Source organism: Dysidea avara, chromosome 1, assembly GCF_963678975.1.
Source record: "Dysidea avara chromosome 1, odDysAvar1.4, whole genome shotgun sequence".
In the NCBI taxonomy this organism is placed as follows: domain Eukaryota; kingdom Metazoa; phylum Porifera; class Demospongiae; order Dictyoceratida; family Dysideidae; genus Dysidea; species Dysidea avara.
Window position 1 is genome coordinate 35,932,697 of NC_089272.1, and position 23,791 is coordinate 35,956,487.

Consider the following 23,791-nt stretch of genomic DNA (forward strand, 5'->3'; position numbering starts at 1 on the left):
GGAATATTTAGAGCTGACAGTAACTAGATACGGGCGGTGGACAGGAAACAGAGAATTTATTTGGAGTGGCCTAAGGACTAAACATAATATCTGCATATATTTGGAGAGTATAAGCAATACCCTTTCATGTCAAGCACAGAAAAACTTGACCAGCTTCAAGCATTACGAGCAGTGTCGCTCTACCGATAATACATATTTTTGTCCGAGAAATGAGAACATTCGTACAGGTCACACTGTAAAAAATTAGTAGTGAATTGCTCTGCCACAATACTCACTACTTTTAAGTAGTGACGTTCACTACTTTTTGTAGTGAACGTCACTACTTTTTGCAGTGAACGTCACTACTTGGTGGTCAATGTAGTGACGTTCACTACAAACTTAGTAGTGAACGTCACTACACAAAAATAGTGAGTATTGTGGCAGCCATTAGTAGTGACGTTCACTACATTTAGTAGTGGCGTTCACTAGTTTGTTTTTACTGTGCACTTTTGCAAATCCTGCAGCCAGACAAAGAAAGCTGCAGGTCTGAAATTTTGCATGCAAGAGTTTATGGCCTATAGACTTCTCCAAAAGAATAGCAAGAGCAGAAATTTTCTTTGTGGGTTTAAAGAAAAATCGTGTCCAAACCGATGGTGGCCGAACATTGGTGGCTTACCGGCTCTAGCATGGACCGACCTGTCCACACAATGCAGCGTACACGTGCGGACCACCAAAAAATTTGTCCAAGTGGTCAGAGGCGGGGTAGATGTGGCCAACCAAGTTTGGGCCGGACCAATTTTAGTCAAGCTGGGCCAATTTTGGATGCCAAAAATGGTCCGGCTGGACTAAACTTGGTCAACCAAATTTGATCCGGCCTTACCAGTTTTGGTATCCAAAATCGGTCCGGCCGGACCGATTTTACCCGTACCTATATTTCCCCGACAGTACACAGGCAATACCTGTAATAATTTTCTAATAACTCGTACTTATTAATACCTGTTAGCCGAAATGCGAACCCGAAGTGATTATTTCCAGTTAGTACAGTAGGCTTTTTCTAGATTAGATTTCCTCAATTAGTACAGTAGGCAATTTCCACAATTATTAGTTCCACAATTTTGTCGGATATTAAAATGGTCAGACCAGATTTTTGTTTTACGGAAGTGATTATGTAACTACCTATGGTCTAATATTAACCCGAGAATCTCGCCGAGAATAACCCCCTATGTTTAGTCTTAGCTCAAGTTTGAAATCATCACTAGATCTTGGAGCTACAAGCAATATGGCTAAGGCATTTGACAAAGGAAAGCTCAAGCCTAATGGAGCTGCCCAAACCTTGTGCGACTACATAAGACTTATAAAAGTTTGGTTTGATGATCAAAAAGTAAAGAAGTCTAAAGCAGACAGGAAGCTGAAGGTTAGCACTGATGGTAGAATAGCTGTATAGTTACGTTGTGATCCATAGCTTGTTTGGTTTGTTTAGGTAGGGTCCGCAACGTGAAATTTCGACCTCCGAGAATCAACTACCAAACCACCCACAAATGCTAGGCTAGATACCACTTAGAAAATGCCAGATTGGAATTATTTTTCATTAATGTCTTGTCGTGTAAATCGGTGAATATGTTTACAAATTACGAGAATTTTGCTATATCTTCAAGGAAATGTCTTTTCAAGCTACAATATGCACTCTCAATCTTTCTTACTAACTGTACTCTAAACTAAAACCATCAGTGGCTGCATTGTCTGGAGCAATTTAAAGCCGCAGCATCGCGAAAATGAAATTTAGGACTCGAAAAAAGTTTCGATGCCGCTGGAGCACAAAGCAGAGATGCCAAAGTAACCCTCCCAAGTCAAACTGGTCTAGCATTCTAGCATGGGTCCAACTACTATCACATCAAATATCATCGAATTCCAAAATTGTTTGCCATCTGGCTGAGCTTGACGGCTGTCAAAAATTTGTCTAGAATGCCTATTTTATTCACTTACAGGACCTTTTGCTAGCCAAATGTGCTAGTTTACTTCTCAAAAGCTTGCTAGACCCATAGCCAGTAGCTTTCATTCATAGGGTTGGTCTGGCAGCTCTTCTCAAAATCCGCCAAATTCCTATATCGACCAATTTTGCCAATATCGACCAATTTACACCACATTTAAGAAATCTTGCACACCAAACGTGATGCTTTGCCTCTCTAAAGCCATGCCGCATCCTTGTTTAGCTATATTCGTCCATAGGGAGGCACTGACGGCTCTCTTATCGAGGCCAAAATCCATCAAAATGCCCATCTCACCAGTTTGTCATCAGTTTTAGGAAGTTTTTACAAGTCAAACATGCTGGTTTGCCTCTCTGAATCCTGGCTAGACGATTCAACCACCTTCGCCCGTCTTGTAAGCAGCGTTCTTCAGTTTCTTCGAAATGTCAGAACACGCCAGCTGGGCGCAACCATCAATACTACTTACTGCTAGTCTCGCGTAGCCAGACCCTTTTCTTTCTTTTGCGTGGGGGTGGGAAAGAAAAGGGTCTGGTGAGCATAATATAGCATCGTCGCTTGGCTATCCCGAGATTGTGGGGATTCTACTGCGCAGCTTCCGGATTGTTTGTGGGTGAAAATGACGTGATCTGCTGCATTTGCATCCTGTTACCATAGATATTTCAGTAGTAGCTATGGTAACAGAATGCAAATGACGTAAACATTAGCAAATTATGTCATTCGTGCCAATCAACAATCCGGAAGTTGCGCAGTAGAATCTCCACAATCTCGGGATAGCCCAACGACGATGCTATACTATGTTCACCAGACACTTTTGTTTCCCCGCCCCCACACAAAAGAAAGAAAAGTGTCTGGCTACGCGAGACTAACTTACTGCTTATTTTATTTCATTGACTTCATGCAGGAAAACCAGCAGAAATGTAACAGAGCACAAATGCATTAGTCTAGCTCCAAATATTGCACTCTGTATCCTTATACAAATGATCACCGAAATGCAAATGATTAGCGAAAGCCACAATCGAAGTTTCCATTCGTATAGAATATCGAATGTTAGAACTAGACCATATAGGGTATGGAAATATACTATCCAAGGGGGTATCACGTCGGTTCACGCTGTAGGTAGATCTGCGACCGCGGTCAAAGTCTTGACCAGGGAAAATTTCACCTTGACCTTTGACTTGCAGCGTTTATCGTTTTTGACCTGTGACTTGAGCGTTTCTTATCGAAACTTTGACCTCCACTTATTTTTCTATTTTCCAATACGCACCTGCGCTTGTAACCTAATATAATATTTTCTTAGTGCGTGCTATCAGCAGCTGGGAGAGAAAAATCATTAGAATTACAGCGAAATGCCTGTTGGAGCTTTAAAACACCTTGGAGATCCTTACTTCTTATGAGATATGCATAATTCCGTGAACTTGATAATAGCTACGTATAGTTTTTGATTGTGGGTTTCGAACCTTCAGTATCGTCTTGACCCTTGACCCACTGTAAAAGCTATTTTGTGGCCTTGACCGAGCTTGACAGTGGTCGCAGATCAACCTACAGCAAGAACCTGAGTGACACCCCCTTGCTATCTATGACTAGACTAACTACATTTTGTTTAAGTAATACTTCTGCTGGTTCATAAAATAAGCAGTAAGTGGTATTGATGGTTGCGCCCAGTTGGCATGTTCTGACATTTCCAAGAGACTGAAGAACGCTACCTACACAAATCGGCGAAGGTGATTGAATGGTCCAGCAAGGATGTAGAGAGGCAAACCAACATGTTTGACTTGTAAAAACTTGATGACAAATGATGAGATGGGCATTTTGATGGATTTTGGCCTCGATAAGAGAGCCGTCAGTGCTTCCCTATGGACGAATATAGCTAAACAAAGATGCAGCATAACTTTAGAGGGGCAAAGCATCACGTTTGGTGTGTAAGATTTGTTTAACGTGCTGTAAATTGGTCGATATTGGCAAAATTCGTCGATATAGGAATTTGGCGGATTTTGAGTAGAGCTGCCAGACCAACCCTATGAATGAAAGCTACTAGCTATGGGTCTAGCAAGCTTTTGAGAAGTAAACTAGCACATCTGGCTAGCAAAAGTTCCTTTAAGTGAATATAATCGGCATTTTTGACGAATTTTTGAGTCGTCAAGCTCAGCCAGATGACAAACAATTTTGGAATTCGATGATATTTGATGTGATAGTAGTTGGACCCATGCCAGACCAGTTTGACTTGGGAGGGTTACTTTGGCATCGCTACTGTGTGCTTCAGCGGCATCGAAACTTTTTTCTTCGAGTCCTAAATTTCGTTTTCGCGATGCTGCGGCTGGAAATTGCTCCAGACAATGCAGCCACTGATGGTTTTAGTTTAGAGTAAAGTTAGTAAGATACTGTAGGTTGAGAGTGCATATTGTAGCTTGAAGAGTGGACTTCTGCTTTGGATCAAGGATTTGTCATTGATGTAATATTTCTAGACTACAGTAAGGCATTTGATTCTGTACCTCATCATAGATTGATCTCTAAGTTGGAAGCATTTGGTGTTCGTGGTAATTTGTCTTTGTGGCTATCAAACTTTCTTTCCAACCGCTTCCAGAGAGTTGAAAAGACATTTCCTTGAAGATATAGCAAAAAACTCTCGTAAATTGTAAACATATTCACCGATTTATATGGCAAGACATCAATGAAAAATAATTCCAATCTGGAATTTTCTAAGTGGTACCTAGCCTAGCATTTGTGGGTGGTTTGGTAGTTGATTCTAGGAGGTCGAAATTTTACGTTGCGGACCCTAGCTTAGGCGTTCATTTGCCAGAAGACTGTTGCTTGGCAGTATTCGTTTGCTATAGCGGCTTCTCAACTTCTTTCAATAGACTTAGCTAGCTACGGTTTGTAAAGAGTACTTGATATTGTAGCAGGGGTGGATCCAGAGTTTGGAAAGAGGAGGGGGAACCTTGCTGAAAAACAGTTGAAGACCAAAAAAAAAAAGGTCACAACAATAATAGCTAGTTATCCTTTACCAAATATATCACGTCTGTTATATGTAAAATAAAATCCTATTTATAGCTTCATAGGTAAGCTACACTGCCTCATGAACATTGTGACTGCTTTATTAGAGTAATCGACTGCTCTATTAGAGTATCTCGATCTAGTATGCAATTTGTTGGAGGGGGGGACATTTGCCCCAAATGCCCCATCCTGGATCTGCCATTGTTGTAGCGTGCACGTTTATGTTTTAGCTGTGTGTGATTAATTTTCAGTTATTATTCTTTCCTTGCAATGCCCACAATTTCATACTGCCGGGTCCTGTTTGTGGTCGCAATGGACTCACTTCATTCACTGATGACTTCTCTCTCATGATTTAGCTAACTTCCCTGAAGAAAATATACTGTCTTTTAAAGAATTTTCTTCGCAGATCCTCAGATCTTTAATATAGCTAGGTGCTAGATCTATTTCTTTTCTTCTCAGCATGACTTGCAGGGTGTGTTAAAGCAATATCAGCTCTTTGTTTCAGTAAACATTCAAGGGCAAGCTTGTCTTATATCTGTATCTCTCACTCATCTGGAACCTGTGCTAGTAGTAGTGGGAGGCTCAAGACTATATCCTCAAGTTTCCCTTGGCTTTTCTATCCCTGCATGATCCTAAATTTGTAGTAAGCCTTCATTTATGGCTAGGAATTTCCTTATTTCCACTTTGTATGTTCCTTTCTACTATTTACCGTTGTGGTGACCATCTTCTTAAATGTTCTGATGGTAACTGATGTAGTTTGTTTCAATATCACACTTGATGTAAAAAGATACCCTGGAATTTGTGTTATAATGGTCACCTAATTAAGCAACCATACTCACAGGTCTCAAATATTTTCCCATACAAATGTATGCATTGTGTCTAATAGGAAAAGTGGCCACTGTGACCCAAGAATTCACCCATGTATACATACTGTAACTTCGGTTCTCATTTAGCAGTCATTGTCTTATTTAGAATGATTAGTGGCTTGTTCAGCCAGTAATCTGGCACCATGACGATAATGGCATTGTCTAAAGGGATGTTGTAAAACATAGAATGTAGACTGGAGTGGAATATGGAATGGAATGGTAGAATGTTCCTTTGTTGACTAATACATAAATTTGCTATGCTTAATCATATTCATGTAAGGTCTAAAGGACTAAATTTTAAAAGCCTTCAGTCCCTTTTAGGTTACAGTAGCTTAGACTCGTTGAGCTATCTCTGAGTCAGTATCTACTATGCACTAGACTTGGTGTACTTGGTATCAGGCAATAGATAGTTTAAGCTTTGCATGGAAATGCGAAATAATTATGAAATTGTTACTATGTTTGTATGTAGTAGCTATCAGAAATAAAAAGTCTAGATGCACATGTTGTCATGCTTAGCTATAGATGTGGATTTTGTTCGTAGAATTGGCAAAAAGGATGGATAGCTATAACAATTGAAAACATTCCAGAAAATTCTACGCTGAAATACTACAAAACTGAGGAACAATGGCTGACTTCATCAAAAAGCAAAAACATCATTTGTGAGCCACTAAATGACATGATATTTTTAAGGAAAATTCATCTACCTGGGAGACCTTACATCTTAGCTCTAGTATTCTCATCACATTCACTTTGGCTATCCTTAAAGTCATATACCAGTTTGACAATGTGGATGGAAAAATTATCACATATAACAAGTAAGTGTACATATAGCTACGATAATGTCTGTATATTACGTAGCTTATTGTAAGGTCTAAGGCAGGAAGCATTGTTCAATCATCTCTATGACACCATATAAGGATAAATCTATAAAAATCTTTTACAATACATGTGGGCGCATCTGAAACCTTACTATGTTTACATATGAAATCATGCACTAGACAGAGGAACAGCTGCACTCTGTCTTTGAAGTTATTGTTATAGTACCATTGCATGTTGGCTGCAGTCTTTGAGTATATAGCTCTGCTCTCCTCAAATCTGTAATAAAAGTACAATTTACATTATTAAGTATATCAACTATTTTTTTCCTTCTCTTAGAACGTTATTTGGTGCAGCTAGTTAAGAGCACCAATGAAGCAATCAAGCCAGCTACATATTTGTTACAAGTTCACTCAGACAAGATCCATGGATACAGAACTGCTCATAATGATTTAGAAGATGTTGCTTGGAGTTGGGATATATCTGCATTTTATGCTTACCGAGTGCACAAACGGTTTATAACAGAAGTTGAGATCATCATTGGAAGGTTAGTTGGTTATGTAGCTAACTGGGTATAGCCAGGAGCTTAAAAGCACGTTCACTTATGAGCTCCTGGTATAGCTGATGGAATTTACGAATCTATTTCAAGGAAAGTGATTTAATAGTACATTGAAACATCAAATTGAAAGTACTTAATAACTTACTGAATTTTAAAGGAATGTTTCCCTGTTAGGATTGACAGATTTCCTCTTACACTCTGTACTTACAGAGAATTTTTCAATTGATTTCCTGGAATAGTGTCCTAAACCACTAAAACTGAAGCCACAAAAGTATGCTGTAACTATCCACTATAAATGTTAGTTCCCATTCACTGAAAATTCAGTTATTGTTCATGTTCAAAATAATCAACCAGATATAAGTGCATGCAATATAGCAAATTAATCAATCACACCTTACAATAGACTTGTGGAAGGATTATAGTGTAAAATGTACTGCATGTTTTATACCAAGCAAAGGTTCTGCTGTACAATGAATAAACTTGTGAACACACATAAGAGTTACTGTATGAGCAAGTGCATCACATTTCAAATTGCTAAATCAACCAAACCTTTTTATGACTAGAAAGAAATTGACACTAATATACAGTAACTCATTCCTCCTTGCACTTTCATTTGTCAAACTACAGTAACTGCTGCATGGTATGCAAGTAATAGCAAAAGAAAAAATATCTGGTATATAGTTGTACAGTAGTTGGCAAACACATACAATGCTGTCGTGTTCCGGTAAAAGTTGGTCAACGATTGTGCTTGAAGAATCGTTCTGTATCAATCTCCTTCAAGTATATGTATGTACACTATGTAGATTAATGGACCTTGAGAGAAAATGAAATTGAAGTACATTTTAACCACTTTGTGCATGTGAAGAGACAAATACAGCATAACTGTTATTCAGGAAGAAGTCTGTGGTCTGTGGTGTGCTTGGTTAGTTGGCTACTGTCACTGTGCACTTTTTGGCTTTTTGTATAGGGTGCCAATGTATTTTGACATCTTTTTGATTAGCTGCTAATCTGACGTGCATGTTTTGACAGCAGTGATATTTTTTCAGAAGATTCTAGAACCACTCCAATAATCAATTGTTGCTGGACCACTAATAAAGTTAATATGCAATGCTATTGATGACCTGTTAATAAAGTTAATATGCAATGCTATTGATGACCTGTTAAGCTACAACCAAATTTCCCTCTACAGAATTCAGCTACAAACTAGTTACCTGTAGAGAGTTCAGCTACAAATATATAAGAGAGTTCTGCTACAAAAATTCACCTGTAGAGAGTTCAGCTACAAACAGGTCAACATGTAATTATGACATGACATCTTTTGTGTGCCAGTTGTGAGATAAGAGCTCTTTTGTGAGGTAGATCAGTGAAGTGTTTAAATTATTTCTGGCCTGCTTACTAGATTACATTGTGCACAAATCAGGGGCGGTGGAGCAGGCCAAAGAGTGAGGGGGCCAGGCCAGCTCTAAGTTGAAGACCAAAAAAAAAAAAAAAAAAAGGTCACAGCCTGCTGACAATAGCTGCTCTCCACCAATTATATCTTCTTATTATTTATAACTACACATACGTACTAAGTAGCTTGCTACACTGCTTCTCTGAATACTGTGACTGCTCTATATAGAGTATCCAGATCCTGAATGTTCTATTAGAGTATCTCGATCTTTTCTTGCAAACAGTGTCCCATAAAAGTGTGTGTGTGTGTGGGGGGGGGGGGGGGGGGGGCATTGCCCCCCCTGGCCCTCCCTTTTCCACCGCCTATGCCACAAATAATGTCATATAAGACCGTACCGTTTAAGTAGGAATCCAGGTGAAATTTTGGCGCGCCGCCAAAACTTCCGTCTTTAAAATCATCCTAGAGATATCTTACGAGACGAAAATCACCTTTACGGAATAGTACTAGTCCATATAGTACACAAAACAGCATTAAATACAACAAAACGTTTACAGGTGGCCGGATATAATTTTTTTTAAAATCACCAAAACTCGAATTTTAGCCTCACTGCCTCACTCAGGGACCACAGTCGCAAGCCTACAGCCCAAACGAAGCAGCGCACGGCCACCATTTTACGCCACGATAACGAGCTCACCAGTGGGATGTGCCTTTTGGGGTTCCGACGAGTGTGTGCCCTCTGCGCCTTGTCTTTTCTTTTATTTTCAATCAGGCTGCTTGCCGGTCTTCTTCATCCAACGAAACCATATCGAGGCGTTAATTTTCCGTATCAACACTTTCTTTAAACAGCATGATAGACGCCTCAAGATTATTTAAGACACTTTGACTACGCTACTGTACGGAGGAATAGAATATATTCCTTAGTAATGCACTTGTCAATTTCATGACCCACCCCCCCCCCACCCCCAGGGGTCCCACACCCCAGGTGGGGATTTGACATTGGTTCTTGTCCCCACCCCTGGGGCAATTGACAGTCGTCCACTTCACTGACCGATTTTCGTAGTAGTTGCATTTCTAAACAAAAAATCATACTCGCTAAAATCTTGCTAGCTGTAGGTGCAAACCAGGTTACTTAACCAAAATCCAAGGTGTTATCAAATCCCCTACTAAAGGGGTGGGGATATAGTGGGGATTTGACAGCCGATTTTGCCCCAGGGGTGGGGAATTTGACACCAAGATTTGTCAAATCCCCTGTATTCGGTGGGGCATGAAATTGACAAGTGCATAATTCTTACTGATATAATCTATGACGGAGGGTACTGGTACTAGATAGCTTCACGATAGGTCACAAGATCACGCCCATTCTTCATTCTACGCATTATCGATCTATCGATTAAAACCACGATGACACACCCGGCGCGACTGACACCCCTTTTGCACCAGCTGTATTTCATTGACCACACACCTTCAATTTGGAAGGCTGACTCGACATACTCTATAATCAATCGAAACCACGCCCTTTTTTGGCAAGCGCACGTCTTGCAGACTTCCTCGAGATACTCTAACACAGCAGTCACCCTAATAGAACAGTCACAAGTTTATAACTAGCTGTATGCCTTAACAAAAAACTAAACAAGCTAGTATATTAAAAATTATGAATTTAAAAATAAAGTAGGAATCTAAACAATAAAAAGTAGTGAAACAAGAGAAGAACAATGGTAGCTATTACAGCATAGCTCGGTGGGAAATTCCTACTTTGGCATTGAACACAAAATAATGGCTATATCATGCCAAAGTAGGGATTTCCCACCGAGCTATGCTGTAATAGCTACCATTGTTCTTCCTTTGTTTCACTACTTTTTATCGTTTGGATTCCTACTTTAAATTTATTAAGTTTTGATATACTAGTACACTATTAAAATGAAGAGTAACCACAACTCTCAAGGAGTCCCCAGTGTAGGGAGGATTTAACACCCCTGGAGAGTAACCATTACTCTAAAGGAGTAACTGGGGAGTAACACATGCATGCTCTGAAGGTGGTGTCACTTACTCTTCAGAGTAATGGTTATTCTCTTCAGAGTATTGGTTACTCTCCATGGGTTGTTAAATCCTCTCTACACTGGGAACTCTTCAGAGTGGTAATTACTCTTTATTTTTAACAGTGTATATGAGAGTAATTGTTTATATGTACTGCTGTATATAAATTAAGTACCCACAGAAGCCATGAACTTAATTGCATAACTTGGTTACTTAACATTCTTGTAACAATAAATGTGACCATGAATAGACTCTAGATGACGAAAAGTTTTGATGGGCGAAAGCTTCGGCTTACCATAGACGATATAATATACCTTAGGTATATAATATCTATGGACTTACTAAACTTTTGCAGTATAGGCTGTATAGCTTAAAATTTTAGATAACACATGGACAGTAAAATCATTTTAATTTAGTGGGAAAACTTTCACAGCTTGCTTTGAAGCCACAAAAACACAAAATTGTCCAACAAAACTTCCCCATTTATGGTATCTCCAGGAAAACCTGTAGGCATGTCCCTGTTTACTTGGACTTCCTGTACCCTGAATAGAAATCATAGAAAGTTATTATGTAACCATAATACACTAACTGTCCATTGGAAAACCATAATTTGGCTTCTTTGGTACATATATTCGCAGCACCACATGGTCAAACCACCAAACCAGATGTCCAATAGCCATGGACAGGAGAATAGCCCATTGTGTGCAGTGTACGTTTTAGGCTTCTTTTACTGGGTGCCTTAAATTTACCAGGAAGCCTGTTTTCCATAGGCTCCAATGTATTTTGACATCAATTTTGATTAGTTGTTTATCCGTATAGTGTGAGTTTCAGAAGCTTCTGGAACCACTCTATTAATTGGTCCCAGTTGAATAGCGCTGGAACCACTAATGAAGGTAATATGCAGTGATATAGATGACCTATCAATTAGGACATCAATTGTGAACAAATTGTCTTTAGGAGTTGAAACAGCTAAAAGAAGAGCTCTTTGTGAGGTAGGCACTTTGTGGTGAAAATTTATAATGATTTCTGGCCTTGTAGTCATTAGCAAGTGCTGTATTGCTTCGCCATCTAAGCAAACCTATGATTCATGTCTGATAGCATTGATAGTGGTGTTTCCCTTAATTTAACCATCAAGTCTTGAAGTTTAATGGCTGTAATTGATGCTTCCTTTGTACTACTGTTTCTGGTAGGATTCCTTACTATCCTAGTCTTTGTTTTCTCTGCTTTCTAGATTGCATGCACAAAATTAATAATGATGTCATCTGTGAACAATTATTTCTACTGCTGCATATTTTCATCATGCTTTATATTATTATGAACTACCAACATGGACTGTTTTAAAGAGCATTCTAAAAGTTGATAAAGCTCCTTCTATACATACCAATATGCCACAGTAATATGAGAGGGCTAAAATACACTGTAGCCATGGTTACACTGTAGCCATGGTTTCATGGTTAATTAATAGAAGGCACCCCACAGAAGCTATAAACTTAATTGCATACCTTGGTTGTTTATTGAGAATGGACTATATTTGCAGTTTTGGTACCCATTTGTGTGAATTTTCATGGGCTTCTTTATGGTGCAAATTTGGCTTTTTGCATTGGTGAGTTATTGGCAATTAAAAGAGGTTCAAGCATGTAAATACTACCATATAGTCAGAAATTTTTGCAGTATGTATGATTTCATGTACAGAAAAAATAGTGTTCCAATACTACATATTCTAACCCCGTCTTTATTCAGTATTTGAACAACTATTTTTAATAACTAATTATAACGAGACAAAATGAACCTCAAATCTATAAATGACTCTAATGTTATTCACTACTGGGGGCTGTGGTCTGTTTTTGTTTGAGACAAGGTTGAATATTTGGACTCTTTGTTTCAACACCTAAACATAGATGGAATAAATACAGTCAGTATTTGTGTATGAATTATGCTGTGATGGATATGTACTTTGTCAGGATTTTCATGTTTTAAATTTCATGGATCACTGTTACTTGATTGAAAGAATTTTGTTTTCAACCCCTGTTGCTATGCCTATGTTACATATACGTGTACTACAATAGTATTATGTGTCATAATAGTAACAATTACTGTGCACATAAGATACGTACATATAGTATGTTCACGTTGAGCTGAATCCTGAAAAAAAAACAGCTAAAAATTAAATTTGGACTTTTTCTCAAACCAGATGATTATTGGTAACAGCGAAGGTGTCAACAACAGACACGTATAGTTTGGCTCCATTACAAGTTCAGGAAAGGATTGTAATGAACATTGTACTTATATGGCTTCCCATAGGATATGTATAGTGAAAATTTTGATTGGCCGTAAATATTATATCAAACATTAGAACAAAAAGATTTTGAAATATTTTTAGCGGGTCAAGCAGTACTACAATTGAGTCAAATTTCAAGATCGTGTGTAATTGCATCCATGAGTTATTAAATGTTTTTGAGGATTCAGCTAGAGATGCGGCGATTATGCTGGCATAATTTCGGGCATAATAGGTATGTGTGGGAATCATGAATTATGCCAGCATTTTGAGGTGATTATAAAGCTTTAACAGTAGGAAAATCTGCAAATTGCACAATTCCGTTAAAAAAATCGAGATACTCTAATAGAGCAGTCAGAAACTCTAATAGAACAGTCATCGAATATTATTTACACTAATAAAACAACCACATTGAAATGAAATACTCTAATACAGCAACCAGCTAAAGAATTCAAGACTATTTGAAGCTTAAACATCAATGAAAATGGCCTGATACAGCAATAAGCTGGCATTATTAGCCAATTATGGTGGCATAATTTTGGGGATAATGGGCAATTCTCAAAAGCACAATAGGTGATTTTTTGAGCACTGCTCAAAAGCATAATGCTTAATTTTAGGAGCATAATAGCCTCATGCCTAGATTCAGCTCAATGTGAACACACTATAGGATTGTCAATAACAACATTGTTATATTATATATAGTGATTCTGACCTGGATGGACAATTCCATTTCATTGGCCCAGACTTAGAGTGTCTTTGCAAACGTATAGTGGATAGTGCTACTAGTCAAGAGAGTATTGAGCCATGTCAAAAAGGTTAGGTGTATAGTATATAGCTATGCATGTTTTTAATCACTATAGTTATTATGATAAATGTGACACATGCTTAGTTGATGTTACAGCTAGTATACATATAATGTACATGGAGCATGGAAAACATACGGTAATTAGGTATTATATGCATTTACAAAAAGTGATGTGTTTGTGCATATTACATGAGTGTGCGTACACCTTCACTAAATTGTTGTAGCATATTTGATTTATTTGATAGATACATCACTTCAGGATGTAATGATTGCTACGGGACGCCACCTTTCAGTAGACTCCAACCCGTGTTATATGGCACCGTCACGTTCACCTAGTCCATTCTACAGTGGTTCAGAATCTGATGATGTCTATGTTAATGATGGTGATGTTGCAGATCTAACACTTTTGAAGAAAGTGGTGCCGTTGTCCAAAGAAAATGAGTATACTGAATCAAGTTCATCATATCTAGAACATGTTTATGAGTCTATGGACAGAGAAGATGATGAATATTTCGATGATGATATTTACACATAGTGTGTGCTTGACTTAATACTTACATTGCTAACTATGTAAATGTTGAGTTGTTTGCTGTTATATAACTGTTGAGTTGGGTCGTTGCTATTATGTTGAATTGTTTGGTAATATGCATCAAGACTCACGGTAGTGAGTCGCGCGGCCAGTAAGGCAGAAACGCGCGCCGCAGACAATAAATGACGCGACCACTACGTGAGGATTTTACAAGAACGAACGTTGTCAAATTCGGCCTTCCTGTAATCCACCCGTCACTTACGCTATCCCTCTGAAACTCTGGAGTTGAACTCATCGTGTCACTAGTAACTACCACACAAGCAGTGAAGCAAATCCATGCCGATTGTTTCGTGATCGAGGTTGCCGACATCAAAGGGGAAGTTTCATTTTTTTTTTTTTTTTTTTAAATCGCATGCGGTTAGACGCAACCGCAGGCGTGTGCCTTGCGTTCCTTTGTGCATTCCGAACATTGATCGCCCTGTTATCGCTTCAGTATTCACTCAATCACCTCAAGATTCACATCATCGATTTCACCATACATGATTACCCTACAGTCGTGATTTCAGCACCAAACGAAGTTTCAGTCGTCCTCAGTCGACCTAGAGGCCAAATACAAATCCCAGATTGTTGTTTTCCGCAATACTCGCTTGGCATGTAGGGCAATGTGTCTTTAAACTGTTCTGAAAGTTTCGTTCAGATTGAAACATTTGTTTTCGAGAATGGCTAGTTTGAAATTTGAATTTAGTCGCCCCCACGTCATTTGCTCTCTAAGAATTTTACTCGGAATTTAAAGAATGACGCAGAGCACAACTGCGGTCACTGGGTATTGATGAACTGGCGCTCTATGTAGTTAATCAGTACATATAGCCACCAAGAAGTGTGCTGCCATAGATTATAGTCCATAGATATAATCGATGGTGCTGCATACCATCCTTCGTTTTGAAATTAGTCGCCCCCACATAATTTGTCCTCTAAGGGTGCGGCTTAAAGAATGACACAAGAGTACAACTGCGGTTACCAGTTGTTGACACAAGCTGTGAGTAATTAGCACATGTAGCTAGCTTAAAAGGAAGTGTGCAAAATCGCCTAATACAATTGTCACCATGCATTATTGCATTTTATAGCACCCCCACACAAAATTACACATGTAATTACAACATACAGAGGAGACACATGAATACCAAACACTTTTCACAACAATAATGTAAGAATTGTACAATAATGACTGTAATATATCTGCTATGCAAATGTTTTCCAGTGGCCCGCCATGGTAGCAAGTCTCACATGACGGCATGTACATTCATCCAAACACAATGGGAGTAACGAGTTGGTATGATGACAAGTTGGTATGACTCCATTTGTAGAATCCAGATGAGTGGGTGTGGCTCCAGTATGTCTAAACAGTTAACAAACATCCCTGTTATAAATACGTGCTAGAGTTGCAATATAATAGTATAGTATTTAAATGCAATAATACATAGTCTCCATTGCATCATTATCAAACAACACTAAGTGTAGGATATTGTTGCATCTCTAGTATGTACACTCTATCAGTACAACCTATCTTAATGGCCACTAGTATAGAAAGACAACCACTCTTGAAAAGCCAATTCTAATTTTGAGAATTTATACACTGTTACCTGCTGAATGAGTGAAGGTGGCAATAAACAAGTTCCACCGTAATTTATACACGTGATCTGATCCTGTGTATTCTGTCAGTGGATGAGATCCACTTGGCCAGGACAAAATGTGACTCAAGTGCCCTGGATGATCCATACTCAACCAACTTATGACCCAGTGGCACAATGGAACTGACTATTAATAGAGAATACAATTATATTTATTTCTAAGATGTGTGGATGTGTGGACACATTACAACACATTACATGTACATACAAGACATGCTACGTACTGTTTTAGCATTTCAAGTCACCACATTGTACACGTACCAGTCAACACATTGTACACGTACCAGTCAACAATGCTTCATAGTGCCCATCAGTAAACCTGAAGAAAAGTTACGAAAAATAAAAATTCACATAAGTACAATGAAAACTCATTAATATGGCAGGCTGTGGGACCAAAAAATTTGGCCTGAATAACAAGGTGGCCTTATTAATGAGGTCATAAGTAATGCTTAGCTATATTTGGGACCTACTAGAGGTGGCCAATATAATGAGGGGGTCTTATTAAAGAGGTAACCACTAAGTGAGGTTTCACTGTACATATAGTTCACAATATTGTGAACAATATTAATGGTTAACAATATACACTGAAACCTGCAGATCACTTCTTGTGGAAGATTGCTCTCTACACAAAATGACACATTCAGAGATTGTATTTAGATGATGATACAGTAACGCATTGTGACTTCAATACTCGTGATGTGTCACTGCTAGGCAGCAACCATATACACGGCACTGCCACATCACACTTGCTCGCACACACAATTTTGCTAAAGATTTTACAAATTGATAGGTGTGGCAACTAGCTGTTTCGCTCGCAAGACTGTGTGGCAGCTGTTTCCCTTCTGTACAAGTGGCCACCAAGACAGGTCCACTGTGGATGAAAGCCAGGCATTAGATATTTGGTATTTCATGTGTTGAAGACATTCCAGGGCTTCTGGTAGTCTCAAATCTCACCACAGTTTAACTCAGGCAGTGTTGTGGTCACCACTAAACTACTGGAATGCTGTGTTATGCTCATCTTATGCTTGGCTACTATATTGTAGAACTGAAATGGATACTCTGAAAAATATATCCTATGGATAATGACTTCATCACTTTCTTCATCAGGAGCTTATAAGGACCAATAGTGAAACTTTTTACACTTGGGACTGACAGTCAACTGCCTATGTCTGAAGCAGTGCTTTTGGTGCTCTAACAGATTGGCTGCCCCCTTGCTGCCAGCACTCACTGTCTCATACGCTGTCATACACTAAATCCATCTCTATAGCCAGTTAGAACAGCATGCTTCTTACCCTTTTTTAAGGCCGCATAATGCAGCCACCTCTTTAAAAGGCAAGGTTAGAAAATTTTGTCCCTACGGCCTGAATAATGACCAGTTTTCACTGTACTATTAGTGATTAGTGATCATGGGGGATTATTTATTAAGATAATAAGATATACAAACGCTACAACCTCTAAATATAGCAGTAAATTTTTTACCCTGGTCCAATGTCTCGTAATAATTGTGACTTCGTGAGAGACTCTACCAGTGTGACAAATACATGTTTATCATGATATGTGCTAATCGCCTTTTTACAATTAAGTTTTACAACACAAATACATGTATAGTTAAACTCACCAATTGCGACTAAATCCCTTCAACACGAAAAGACAATTAATGAGACAACCTTGGAGACAACAGCCACACAAGCCTATTCTGGTGCGTTTATTTAGTAGTAATATAAATTTTAAAGGCGTTTATTTACAACAGGACATAATTACGCGCCCCTCTATTGTCTCTGTACATACTTGCCTTTTCTTTACTATTCTCATTTCATTTCACAAGATCTCTTGGCAGGGGCGTAGCTTCTTCACTTGAATTAGTCAATGCTTGAAGTAGATCGAGATACTCTAATAGAACAGTCACATTTCTACAAGTGCCATATTTTTATATTGTAAAGTCTGTAAGTAGCTAGTAATTTAAACTATACAATCCGATGCTAAGCAGAAGTTGTAACTATGCTAAATATTGATTGCTGTGTTACAGCTGTTTTGTGACTGCTCTAATAGAGTATCTTAATCGTTTCAATGCAGTACAAGATGAAAGGCAAAGTGTTGTTAAGGGTTTACTAGTTAAAATGGGTGTTAGTTGACTGCAGTTGCATGCCACTAACAGGGCCGTCCATAGAAATTAGAGGGCCCAAGGAAAAGAGTTAAAGAGGGGCCCAGGGAAAAGAGTTAAAGAGGGGCCTAGGGGCAAGGAAGGGTCTAGATCCTGACTGCTCTATTAGAGTATATCGATCTTTCTTTAAACAGGTATTCAAGTGGCCCTTTCGGGCTGTGGCAGGGGGCAAATACCCCAGTTACCCCCAATGTGGGCGGCCCTGGCCACTAAAATTACAGTTATATTTTAATATTCTGCCACTGTAATCTGGGGTTTCTGTCAAAACCATGGAAACTCACCTACTGTTATCAACAGTGCATTGCTTATTCTAACAAAAAGTATTGAAATCCCATCCAAAAACAGCTTATAGCTGTAAAAAAAGTGCGCGTCCAAGTAAAGCAGAGTTAACTGCGACAAAAAGTTATGATGTCATAATGCGGCCATGTGCGAGGTGTGCAAGTTGTAAAATTAATATTAGCTAATCAGATAATACAATGTTATTGTTAAAGTGTTAATGAGAACTATGTGATGCTGCTAGTTTTTAAGTGTGTGAGCATCTTCATAAATGCCACATAAATTTAATTCTCAATAAAGCAATGTGTATAGATTCTCTGATAGTAATAAATAGTTTGAGTTTGGCCGCCTTTCCTGTATACAGCAATGCTACGAACAAAGGAAAGGTGGCCAAACTCAAACTATTTATTACTATCACAGAATCTATACACATTGCTTTATTGAGAATTAAATTTATGTGGCATTTATGAAGATGCTCACACACTTAAAAACTAGCAGCATCACATAGTTCTCATTAACACTTTAACAATAACATTGTATTATCTGATTAGCTAATATTAATTTTACAACTTGCACACCTCGCACATGGCCGCATTATGATATCATAACTTTTTGTCGCAGTTAACTCTGCTTTACTTGGACGCGCACTTTTTTTACAGCTATAAGCTGTTTTTGGATGGGGATATTAAGTAACAAGTCAGAGTTCAGTTACAAAAAAGTCACCCTGTATAGAGAGATCAGCTAGAAACAAGTCACCACTGTCCACTGTTACAGTAATTCAATACTGTACAAATAATTTGTGTACTGTCATAATGTATAGTAATACATTGTAAAAAACTGCAATTGCACAATTCTACTGATGCTTGCCTAGAAAAAATTTTAATCATCAAGCCACCAATGGTCTACGCATAGAATATTTCCTGCTTTCAACAAAGTTTTGATGCCAATTGCAAGTTCAAGACTTTTATTGCATTTACAGGATATCAGTAGGGTTCTCACAAGTCCATAGTGTGATAGTAGCCTATAGAAACCTTTTGAAGCAATGATTGCTGCTTATATCTACGTGTATGTATTAGTTCATACATGTATTTACACTAAGCATGTGCATATCGTATATATAACAGAACTTCCAAAGTGATGCTACAAGCATCTGCTATATAGTCCATTCTGCCATACAGTGGTTACAGCAGTGAGAACGTTAATGAGGAATGAATTGATTAATATTGGACAGCTTGCTTTATAGTTGTTTAATATATAAGGCATTCAATAGCTGCACATATAGTGTTGACTATCTAAATAATATCCTGGGCAGCCATGTATGGATAAGAAGTTACTACTGGAAGTACAGGTGTTATCATTGGTTTTAATGCTTAATAGAATGGCTTGTCAGGAAATTGAAAATATCCTATCTTTTAAGAAAGGTCTTTTTTGAGAATACTTAACAGCTACTGTACATGATGACTAACTTAATATACATGTTTAGTACTGTGTAATATCAAGCACCACCAGCACCTCTTATTCATCATGTTTAATGGATTTACAAAAGCAAACACACAAACTAGTGTAAAAAGTAATTTAAAAATTAAAACATGGGAATAGAAATCACTGAAAAGGACAAAGAAACAAGAGTCAAACAAGTCAGCATGTTAAACACACAAAGATCTCTATTTGGACTAGAATAAACATTTATACAGGAGCAATTCTCAGTACTTATCTGCCCCTGATTTATGCAGAAACTACTGTTTTTCCTTAATTAGTCTCTACCATATCCATTGAACCAGCTAATATTATAGAGTTACTGAGTTAGTAAACACCAGTGTATCATATTGTTTCCTTACTATTAAATTTAGAATGTTCTTTGTACTATACAGCTTTGGTATAGGCAGTGTATAGCATGCTGTGGTCAGCAATAGTATGGCTTCTGATTGGCAGGGTACAGCATGCTGTGGTCAACAATAGTATGGCTTCTGATTTATCGTATAGGCATGCACACTTGTGCAGTTTGTGATCACAATAAGTCAAGTACACAGTAGTACACAACAACGTTGTTGCTCTGGTATAACTAATCTAATCAAAAACAGCCAAGCTGTAAAAAAGGTGCGGCCCCCAAACAGGCCATGGTGAAAAAAGATGTGAAATCCAAGGTGGCGGCCAAGAAATGGCTGTGATGGTAGGTTAATGGTAAAAATTTTAATAGCGACAATTCAGGTGAATTTGATGCCAAGACCAAGTGGCACAAAATTCACCTGAATTGTTGTTATTAAAATTTTTACCATTAACCTACCATCACAGCCATTTCTTGGCTGCCACCTTGGATTTCACATCTTTTTTCACCATGGCCTTTTTGGGGGCCGCACCTTTTTTACAGCTTGGCTGTTTTTGATTAGATATCACTTCTTTTTGTATTTGTATACTGCAAAGCCAGCCTATGGCTGGCTTTGGGGCTTTTTTAACCCATGTGTTTTTTTTATTTACCACAGGAAGAAGAAAAGAACTTATAGAAGATTTTTAATACTTCAATTATTTTTGATTTTATTAGTAATTATAAAAATTATATACATATATTTATTACATGCCCATTATTCCCCACAGGATAGTTTTTAGCAGCTGATCTCTCTACTGGGTGACTTAAAATATAGCTGAACTATATACAGGATGGTTTCTTTGTAGCTGAACTCTCTACAAGATAAATTCTTCTAGCTGATTTCTCTACAGGGTGATTTGTTTCTAGCTGAACTCTCTACAGGTGATTTGATTGCAGCTAAACTTTCTACATCCATGGTGGTTTCTTTGTAGCTGAACTCTCTACATGATGGTTTCTTTGTAGCTGAACTCTCTACAAAGTGAGCTGAACTCTCTACAGATGATTTGTTTGCAGCTAAACTCTCTACATCCATGGTGGTTTCTTTGTAGCTGAATTCTCTACATGATGGTTGCTTTGTAGCTGAACTCTCTACAAGGTGACTTCGTCTAGCTGAACTCTCTACAGGGTGATTTGTTTGTAGCTGAACTCTCCACATGATGGTTTCTTTGTAGCTGAACTCTCTACAAGGTGACCTCTTCTAGCTGATCTCTCTACAGGGTGATTTGTTTCTAGCTGAACTCTCTACAGGTGATTTGTTTGCAGCTAAACTCTCTACATGGTGCTTTCTTTGTAGCTGAACTCTCTACATGATGGTTTCTTTGTAGCTGAACTCTCTACAAAGTGATTTCTTCTAGCTGAACTCTCTACAGGTGATTTGTTTGTAGCTAAACTCTCTACATCCATGGTGGTTTCTTTGTAGCTGAACTCTCTACATGATGGTTTCTTTGTAGCTGAACTCTCTATACAAGGTGACTTCTTCTAGCTGAACTCTCTACAGGGTGATTTCTTTGCAGCTGAACTCTCCACCTGATGGTTTCTTTGTAGCTGAACTCTCTACAAGGTGACCTCTTCTAGCTGAACTCTCTACAGGGTGATTTCTTTGTAGCTGAACTCTCTACAAGGTAACTTCTTCTAGCTGATCCCTCTACAGGGCGATTTGTTTGTTGTTGAATTCTCTACACGGTAATTTGTTTGAGGCTGAACTCTCTACATGGCGGTTTCTTTGTAGCTGAACTCTCTACAAGGTGACTTTTTCTAGCTGAACTCTATACAGAGTGATTTGTTTGCAGCTGAACTCTCTACATGATGGTTTCTTTGTAGCTGAACTCTCTACAAGGTGACTTCTTCTAGCTGAACTCTCTACAGGGTGATTTCTTTGTAGCTGAACTCTTTAGGTGGTGATTTCTTTGTAGCTGAACTCTCTCCAAGGTGACCTCTTCTAGCTGATCTCTCTACAGGGTGATTTGTTTCTAGCTGAACTCTCTACAGATGATTTGTTTGCAGCTAAACTCTCTACATGGTGCTTTCTTTGTAGCTGAACTCTCTACATGATGGTTTCTTTGTAGCTGAACTCTCTACAAGGTAACTTCTTCTAGCTGATCCCTCTACAGGGCAATTTGTTTGTTGTTGAATTCTCTACACGGTAATTTGTTTGAGGCTGAACTCTCTACATGGCGGTTTCTTTGTAGCTGAACTCTCTACAAGGTGACTTTTTCTAGCTGAACTCTATACAGAGTAATTTGTTTGCAGCTGAACTCTCTACATGATGGTTTCTTTGTAGCTGAACTCTCTATAAGGTGACCTCTTCTATAGCTGAACTCTTTACATGGTGTCTAGTTTCTAGCTGATCTCTCTATACGATGATTTGTTTGCAGCTGAAATCTCTACAGGGTGATTTGCTTGTAGCTGAACTCCTTACATTGTGTCTAGTTTCTAGCTGATCTCCACAGTGTGATTTGCTTGTAGCTGATCTCTCTACAAGTTGATTTGTGTGTAGCTGATCTCACTGCAGGTTGATTTGTTTGTAACTGATTTCTCTACAGGGCAATCTGTTTGTAGGTGAACTCTCCATAAGGTGATTTGATCTCTCTGCAGGTTGATTTGTTTGTAGCTGAACTCTCTAAAGGGTGATTTGATGTAGCTGAACTCCTTACATTGTGTCTAGTCTCTAGCTGATCTCTCTACAAGGTGATTTGTTTGTAGCTGATCTCTCTGCAGGTTGATTTATTTGTAGCTGAAGTCTCTACAGGGTGATTTGTTTCTAGCTGATCTCTCTACAGGGTGATTTTTTGTAGCTGACCTCTCTTCAGGGTGATTTGTTTCTAGCTGATTGCTCTACAGGCTGATTTGTTTGTAGCTGAAATCTCAACAGGGTGTATTGCTTGTAGCTGAACTCCTTACATTGTGTCTAGTTCCTAGATGATCTCTCTACAGGGTGATTTGTTTGTAGTTGATTTCTCTGCACATTGATTTGTTTGTAGCTGAACTCTCTACAGGGTGATTTGTTTCTAGCTGATCTCTCTACAAGTTGATTTGTGTGTAGCTGATCTCTCTGCAAGTTGATTTGTTTGTAGTCGATCTCTCTACAGGGAAATTTGTTTGTAGCTGAACTGTCTATAAGGTGATATGTTTGTAGCTGATCTCTTTGCAGGTTGATTTGTTTTAGCTGAACTCTCTACAGGGTGATTTGTTTGTAGCTTAACTCTCTACAGGTTGATTTGTGTGTAACTGATCTCTCTACAAGCTGATTTGTGTGTAGCTGATCTCTCTGCAGGTTGATTTGTTTCTAGCTGATCTCTCTACAAGTTGATTTGTTTGTTGCTGATCACTCTAAAGATTGATTTGTTTGTAGCTGAACTCTCTGCAAAGTGTTTTGTTTGTAGCTGATCTCTCTACAGGATGATTTGTTTGTAGCTGAACTCTCTGCACAGTGATTTGTGTGTAGCTGAATTCTCTAGAGAGTGATTTAATTGTAGGTGAACTCTCTACGGGGTGCATGACTTGTTTATAGCTGAAGTCTCTTCAGTGTGACTTGTAATGTTCTGAATCTCTACAGTGATATAATTGTAGCTT

The 23,791-nt window shown here is 38.4% G+C and overlaps 1 protein-coding gene and 2 long non-coding RNA genes across 3 annotated transcripts; 1 reads left to right on the forward strand and 2 right to left on the reverse strand.

The window, feature by feature from the left end:
• The first annotated feature begins 1,187 nt into the window (after nt 1-1,187).
• On the forward strand, nt 1,188-14,344 carry LOC136263637 (uncharacterized). Its single transcript, XM_066058274.1, has 5 exons — nt 1,188-1,393; nt 6,363-6,636; nt 6,977-7,184; nt 13,598-13,710; nt 13,946-14,344. The coding sequence occupies exons 1-5, from the start codon at nt 1,202-1,204 to the stop codon at nt 14,233-14,235; spliced, it is 1,077 nt and encodes a 358-aa protein (XP_065914346.1). The 5' UTR covers nt 1,188-1,201; the 3' UTR covers nt 14,236-14,344.
• LOC136263806 (uncharacterized) lies at nt 6,467-9,987 on the reverse strand. Its single transcript, XR_010704795.1, has 3 exons — nt 9,879-9,987; nt 6,792-6,916; nt 6,467-6,745 (listed from the first exon to the last, which is right to left on the reverse strand). It is a non-coding gene; the product is annotated as an uncharacterized lncRNA (long non-coding RNA).
• Nucleotides 14,345-14,674: 330 nt separating the features above from the next.
• Nucleotides 14,675-18,048, reverse strand: LOC136263773 (uncharacterized). Its single transcript, XR_010704783.1, has 4 exons — nt 17,536-18,048; nt 16,142-16,236; nt 15,870-16,044; nt 14,675-15,625 (listed from the first exon to the last, which is right to left on the reverse strand). It is a non-coding gene; the product is annotated as an uncharacterized lncRNA (long non-coding RNA).
• Between the last annotated feature and the right edge of the window lie 5,743 nt (nt 18,049-23,791).